The following is a 7,893-nucleotide window of genomic DNA, read 5'->3' as shown; positions in this document are numbered from 1 at the left end:
AGTTTACCTTTGACCAAACGCCCCCCAAAGGCATCCCAGCGCCCCCCTTTTGTAAAAATGTCCGCCAGCGCCCCCTGCCGTCCTCTGAACGTCCCCTAGGGGGCGGTACCGCCCATGTTGAGAACCGCTACTCTAGGCTTTTAAAAAGTAGAAAATCTAAAACGAAGGGACATGAAAGTCAGAATTATAATTTTTTTTTGTATTTTATTAAACGTGCTATGTTACAATTAAAATTCCATCAATGCAATTAATAGACATTCAAAGAAGTAGGTAGAAGTATAAACATATTAAAATGCATCACTTCTATTTTGGTCACTTAAGACTAATGGTTTTAAACTCTTAACGATCTGATGAGCCACTTGTCTAAATTCAGTTTTTCATACTGTGCTGCCCTGTTTTGTCTCCTGAACCTGTCTATGTTTTTGAATTTTTAAGCTGTAATTAGGATCCATTCTTAAGATGTGCGACTGCAAATCTGTGCTAAAGAGATTTTAAGCTCAACTTGTTTTTTCTTCTTTTGATCAGCATTACAGGCCCCAAATGTTTTTGGAAAACCTTTCAGGCCTGCACAGCATACCCAGCACTAGCTCTGGTTTGGTATCCTCTACCTCCAGCAGCAACTTCAATGCCAGTGGTCATACTGCCACCTCCATCCACAGTACACCAGTCGTCACAGGAGTTTCCACTGGAGAAGTGACTGGAGGTAGCTTGTCGGATATTATTTCACTGGACTGAGCCACATTCCTCTACACCTTTCAATGCCTATTTTAAAGGTTTTCTGTGGTAAATAGTAAATAGTTTTCAGATTCCTAGGCAATTTGATCTTGCCATTCTCTATTGCTATTTTTTCCTGGATGAGTTAAATGGAAAGAGAGTAAAAACTTAACTTAAATTTATTTTTGTCACAACATGGTTTAGTTTGTCATTTTAAATGTCATTTTAAATGTTTGATTACTTATACCATTCATGGAAAGTTCACAGAGATTCCCTCTGAGTGGAAAAAGCTCCCATTAGAAGTGAGTAGAGTGAGTGGACCTAAACTAAGCAAGAAAAACGAGTACAAAATAAATGTTTTGAATTATACAAAAACTTGGTATGTGATAAAATGACCAACTTGCAGCTCATCTTTGTTTGAAGATTCTAAATCTGAGCTGTGTACATAATCCTTTCTAGAATTTCTGCACAGCAATGTGTGTACTCAAAATCCTGATTGCTGGTAGCGAATGGCGTGGAAGATTTGTATGACATCATTTTGTTTGAATGAATTAACATGTCAAAATTGGCTTTGTGTTGCTAGGTAGCATAATAAAAATTAAAAAGCAAGTATTGTATCAGAAATCACTTAGACCTTCAGAATTTCTCTTACTATAATTACCTGTAACTTTTTTTATTTAAGGTGTTTTATTTGCTTAATAATTGTCAGCAAAATGTTTAAGCCGGAAAATCAGGAAGAGACAAAACTACTAGAGCTGAAAACTGAAGATCTTTCATCAGGAAAATGTTTCTGTAGTTGTGTAACCTAACCTTGAGACTGATTGCATGAAATTACTTCATTGAGCCAAACTCTTTTATGACAATGTAACCAGACTTAACAGTTCTTAAGAATTGTCTAGTTTTCATAAACAATCATTTGTGTCGTATTTTTGTTATCTGCAGCTCTAAACCTTGCCTTGTATAACAGTATGTAAGGCTTTTAAAATTATTTTAAAGGAAACCTTCAAAGTTTATAAAGGTAACATTTTTAAATAGAAGATGTTTTATAGGTTTAGTCACAGAAAATATGAGTGACATCTTCCAACATGCTCAAATCAATAAAACCACTGAAGTGTTAAACAGTACATGAAGTAATAGTAATAGTCTTCAACACACTTTGAAAGCTTAAAAACAGATGACGGAGCAAACAAATGACATGTTTTTGCTGATAATTTCTGCCATTGAGTTCTACAAATCAGCCCACTTATCAAAAATTCACATTGAGTAAAACCTTTTGCCAAGAGCTACTTTGCTAATAAAGTTAGCAGGGTATCTCTTGCATACACATTTTTTGGAGAATGCATATGGTATATTAAAGTTCCAAGTTTTTTTTGCAAATTTAAATTTTCAATTGGAAACTTATTTTTAATAAGTTTGTTTATATGTTTTGATTAAAAGATTCATAAAAAGCATTGAGTATATGTTTCAAAGTTTTTGCATGAACTTTCTTTCTAATGCTGGGGTTGTGAATAAGAACAAACTGAAATGATATTGGTAGAGCAGAAAATGTGCACCGGCATGTAAATATGTAACAGTATAACTGGATGTTGGCCTTTTAAGGTTAAGTAGATGTTGACAAAGCTCCAATCTCTAAAAGGAAGATAGCAAACAGGGAAAAGAAAGGCAAAGCAGTGGCTGATAAATATATGAAGAAAATAATCATTCAAACACAACATAGCATAATACAGGTATCCAAATACATTGAGCAACATGTTCTCAAGCCAATGTTTGTGATTAATCTCATGTAACAAGTGAATGCAGCAGGTAGGATGAACTTTAGGACTCATTAGGACCTTTTTCATTAGATTAAGCAGAATTGAACTTTACTTATTGAACAATGCATTTTTATTTGTTTTGGGGTTTTGATTTATTGATGTCTAGTTTCATTATTATTCTGTGTACCTTAGTGTTTTTGATTAAATCAGCCTTGTTTCTATTTTACTTTAGTTCAGTTCTTCTCATGATTCTAGTTTAATTAGTTTGTTCTTTATTGTGTCTAGCATTCATACCAGCCCTGTTCAGTCTGCTTTAATCAAACTCTAGTTCTTTTATCCGTGTGAACGCACAATTAAACTCTAATGCGGACTTAAAAAGTGAACACTGGTCTTCCTAAAAACCTCAGTCTGGGTTCAGTTGAGTGAACCCAGAACTTCAACTGAAGATCTAGCTTCTGCTGCAAGTGGATCTGAGACCAGAGCAGGAAACTCACAGATAATATGTTGATTATATCAACATATTACTTTCTGCTCTGTGGGTTTAGATCAGGTTTTGTGTCTCTTGCCATGGCAACAGGTCTGTGTGTAGAGTAAAGCTGACACAGAGGAAAAGTAAAATATAAATGGTTTAAAGTTGTTTTACATCTGTTTATCCCTTTGCCCACTGAAACCGCTGTCATTTTTAAACCTTTAATAAACAACAGAAACTGGACTAATTGTCTCGTTTGTTTGTAGAATGTGGCGATATCCATAACAATTATCAAAAAGGATCAAATATTTCATAAAATATAGGAGCCATGGTTTCTTAAATTTTAACAAACTAATTTATATTAAATTATTAACCAACATTAAAGAGAAATTGGCTTGGTCCTCTCTTGCATCTTGACCACATATATAAACAAAACTGTTTATAGATTTATGTCTAGGGAGAATACATATCCTACATGTCAAAACATCAGCAATATTCTCAAGCCATATTAAGCCATATTTTATAGAAATCAAGTAAGAAATAAAGATGCTCCAACCATTTTTGTGACAAAATCCTGTTCATCTGGCATTGAAACAATCTGGTTTTGTGGACATGATTTTTTTTTATTAGAGGCAGACTTAGAAAAGGGAAAACAAATGGCTAAAAAAAACTAGAACAAGGGGATTAATATTTAAGTGTTAACATTGCATTTGTGGGCAATTCCATGCATTTTCAGTCACTTTATATTTCAATACATTTCAGAGATTTCAAATACAACTGGAATTCAGATATTTAAAAAAATGTCAAAAACGTTGGACGATCTTAGCACTCTTTGTTTATGAATAAAACATTTTGCCAGACAAAATATCAGATTATATTATTGTTTTGTTTTTTAATAACACTCCACAAATTACCATATCTCCAGAAATAGATTCACTAAGTGCAATTTTTGGTTTGATCCACCTTGCTAAGCAATTCCAAAATATATTGATTTGATTGCATTTATAGAAGATCTGGTCTATTGTTTCTATGTCACTTTCACAGAATGAGCATTTATTGTATTATAGTGATTTCTTAGTAGCTCTTTGGAGCGGTAAATTGCATTTAACATTTTAAAGCGTGTTTCTTTAGCCTTTGGTTGTAAGAGTTTTAAATAAAGACTTCTTTATTTAAATGAGCAAAGGATGTTATTTTTATTTATTTTCCCAGGGAATAAAGTTTCGTTTAGACATCTTCTAATTGTGTTGTCATTAGGGGTGCACTAATTTATTGGTGCCAATTTCTTTAATTTTGGGAAATTGACAGATTTACATGTGAAGTAAATCTTATCCACCAACCTTATCTACCTCAGCAAAGGTCTTAAAATCTACCACTTTCCTGCTATCCTGTGAGGCAGGTTTGACCGATAGACCAGATCATGTCTGAATGTTTACAGTTAACAATAGTGACCCCACTGTTGCCAATTCAACAACTTTCTTGCAATTTGGGCAACATTTCAGATAAAAAAATTGTATTGGCCAAAATCGGAATTTGCAGAATTGCTTTTTAAAAGATTGGCGATCAGCCAGAAAACTGCAATCGGTGCATCCTTAGTAGTTATAGAATTTTTTGTCATAAGAATATAATCTGATTAAATACATTGTTTTGGTAATGCATTAAATAATCTGGTAAATTCAACTTTTGGGGAAAATAATTTATATTTTGCACAGAATTGTTCAAACTTTAACATGCAACCAATAGCATCCATTTGTACAACAGACCAAATGTTCTCCATCCGTTCTTTATAAAATAATGACTTCTTGTGATGTGATATTACTCTGTTATTCCATATAATTGAGCAGTGTGGTGAGTAGTTATGTACATAGAACATTTTCCAGCATAATTGTTTATGAAACTCTGATAGCTTAATGGGCAATTTATGTATATTGAAATCAGCTAGAAGTACAAGTTTTAGACCCCCTGTTTTGTTAAATATATGATTGGGAACATAATACCAGGATCCAGGATTTCAACCAATTAATCGAAGTCAATTACTTACAGACCGCCATCTCTAATTTCTTTGCCCATGTGACATTTTGTCTGTTCACAGTCATTCTGTGAACAGAATGACTGGTTCCCCTCCTCCTTCTCCCTCCCTCTCTGCTCCTACACTCAKTCACAAGATCAGAGTTTCTCAGGAAGTGAATCACTAAAGAGAGTCGGGCTGCACCTGAGCCTCCTGAAAATGCTGGTGGAGAATTCAGGTCAGAGAGAAAGACGGACGGACTCTTTCTCCTCCTAGCTGGATAGTATGGATCAACAGATTCGCCTCGGCACGACTCTCACTTCATCTAAGCCACCTGCCTCTGACCTCCCTAAGGTTCCAGCACTCTGCATTTTTGTGCATTTCTCCATGGAGAAATGCACAAACAGTTCAATCTGCAAGACAACTCTGCCGAACAGAAATGGCGTAAAACTCAACTGCACGTTTATTATGACATCTACAAAGAAAGACTACGTAACTATCACACAACACTAAAACATGCAAGAGAGGCTTTCTTTGCAGATGTCATAAACAAAAACATTAACAACACTCGAGCTTTATTTCCTACTGTCGACAGGCTCACAAATCCTCCAATGACGTTACCACCTGAACTTCAATCTAATGCCTGCAACAAGTTTTCAAGTTTCTTATCAGAGAAAATTCAAAAGATCAGAGGATTAATCTGCACATCCACTCTAAAGCCAGTACCAATGCTGTGCCCAAACAAAACAAATGCAGGACCAATGACAAAATGTCAAATGCTAAATTATAAAACCCTAGAAGAAATTATAAGTCAATTAAGCTCCAGTTCCTGCTGTCTGGATGTCCTACACACACATTTCTTTAAGAAAGTCCTGCCTGTTGTTGCTAATGATCTGATCCAAATAGTAACTCATCGCTCTCTTCAGGTGTTTTCCCCCAGGCTTTGAAAACAGCAGTTTGATAACTGAAAACAGTGGTTTGATAACCACTGATAAAAAAGAACAATCTGGACAAATCACTACTGCAGAATTACAGGCCGACCTCTGACCTCTGACCTCCCATTCATCAGCAAAATGATTGAAAAAGCTGTTTTTAAACAATTAAATAACTTCCTAACAATAATGAATCACTTTGACTCCTTCCAGTCTGGTTTCCGGTCTCACCACAGCCTTTAATGTTTTTAATTTCTTTTAATTTCTTTTCGACGTTTTAATGATGTAATGTTTTTATTTTTTTAATTTTTATTTTATTTTTTTTAATCTCTCTCTTTCTCAATGATTATTTCTGTTTTTATTTTAATTATRTAAAGCACCTTGAAATGCCTTGCTGCTGAAATGTGCTATACAAATAAAATTTGATTGATTGATTGATTGATTTTCTTAGATAGTGTTGCCTGTTTCTATAAATAAAGTTCATGTTCATTTGATTGATAGTTTTAATTAGGCTCTTTGGGACAGCAGTGCTACAAGTTGAATATATTAATCTTGACAAGCTTTCCATTTTTGATAAGTAAATTTGTCCTAAAATAGAAAGATCTTGTTGGAGTCACCAGTTTATATTCTTTAATTTTGTTTTCAATAGTTAAGGTTGATTCTTGGTTTTTGGTTATAATAGTTCCCAAGTATTTAATTTCAGATTTAATTAGAATGCTAGATATTTCTCTTCGGGAAGCGAAGATTTAGCATAAGTCCTGAAGCCTCTGAGAATTATTTTATCAATTACAGTTGGAGCCTGTTTGTGATTTTTTTAAGAAAACGGTGGTGTCATCTGCTAAATGGGTAGAAATAATTTCTGTATCAAACGAATTTGGTACAGATTGATCTCTTCATATCACACTTTAAGCCGCTAAGAACAGACAACAAGCAGGAGAAAACAACACAGTGACTTGTTGAAATAGGGTTGCAGTTTGTGGGGAAGATATACTCCATCCATCTACTGAGCCTGGAGCCGCCTGGAGCTGCCTGGAGCCGCCTGGAGCCGCCTGGAGCCGCCTGGCCTCGTTAGCGGAGCAACACTGCTCTGAAAACTGAAAGCCTAATTTTGGATGAACTATGTGCATAGATGAAACTATGAGGGCTACTTTCTAGCCTATAAACATCTTAAAATAACTTTTTGTAACAAATTAATAGTGTACTCACTCACGGCCGTGCAGAGACCTTTGGAAGGGCAGGGGCTCWAAGTTAAAAAGGGGCTTATTGAACAAGATCTTAAAACATACAACAACATAGCAACACCCATATTAATCAAGAATCTAATATTTAATTGGATCACACTATAATCATTGTCATCATGTGGGGGCAAAGCAAAGCAAATATAGTCTATGTTTTATAATGTTGCTGTTTCTTCTGCTGACAGAGCTGGAGGGCTGAGTTGATCTGAGACTGTAGCTGTTAAACAGACCATCGGAGAGAAGGTCACTGGTTATGAAGCATGTTATTAAATAAGCCTAGTTGTTATACAGAGATTAGCCTCTGTATAACAACTTGGCTGCACACTGCTTTAAAGATCAGAAAAGCTCAGAGGGGTTAACTCCATAATTTTTCGATATTAGCTCCTACGAGAGATCTGGAATTGTAAGACAGATATCAAGGCAAATAAAACTCAGTAGCTGCTGGTAGGGCCCTTTAGACGTTCAAGGGCCCGTATGAATGGGTGAATTGTAACACAGATCATAGATCTAAACATGTAGCATCAATTTATTGAGAATGATGATATTTAAAAAAAATGTAATGCATTCAGTGGAGAAAAAAACAAAACATAAATAGTACATCTAGGATTTAATTAGGAAGTTTACTTTGTACAAGTGCAAAGAATCAGCTTTACAGTTTGATTGTTATGTTACCATGGCTACAATATGGTGTAATCTTTGTGTTTGAGCTGGGTTTGTTCACAAATCCATCACAGCAAATAATAACCAATAATCAGTGGTTGAGCTTAAGCTCAGCCAGTTA

At 35.0% G+C, this 7,893-nt stretch overlaps 1 protein-coding gene across 1 annotated transcript in view; it reads left to right on the top strand.

Annotated features, from left to right (window-relative positions):
* pias2 (protein inhibitor of activated STAT, 2) overlaps positions 1-3,180 on the top strand; it is a 63,970-nt gene extending 60,790 nt beyond the window's left edge. Inside the window, exon 14 of the mRNA XM_008402246.2 lies at positions 526-3,180. Coding sequence (XP_008400468.1) covers positions 526-735 — 210 coding nt within the window. The 3' untranslated portion in view covers positions 736-3,180. The remainder of the gene's footprint in view (positions 1-525) is intronic.
* Positions 3,181-7,893: the final 4,713 nt, after the last annotated feature.

The sequence above is a fragment of the Poecilia reticulata genome, unplaced genomic scaffold (genome assembly GCF_000633615.1).
Source record: "Poecilia reticulata strain Guanapo unplaced genomic scaffold, Guppy_female_1.0+MT scaffold_196, whole genome shotgun sequence".
Classification (NCBI taxonomy): domain Eukaryota; kingdom Metazoa; phylum Chordata; class Actinopteri; order Cyprinodontiformes; family Poeciliidae; genus Poecilia; species Poecilia reticulata.
The sequence above is the reverse complement of the archived record's forward strand: the minus strand, read 5'-3'. Positions and strand labels throughout refer to the sequence as shown.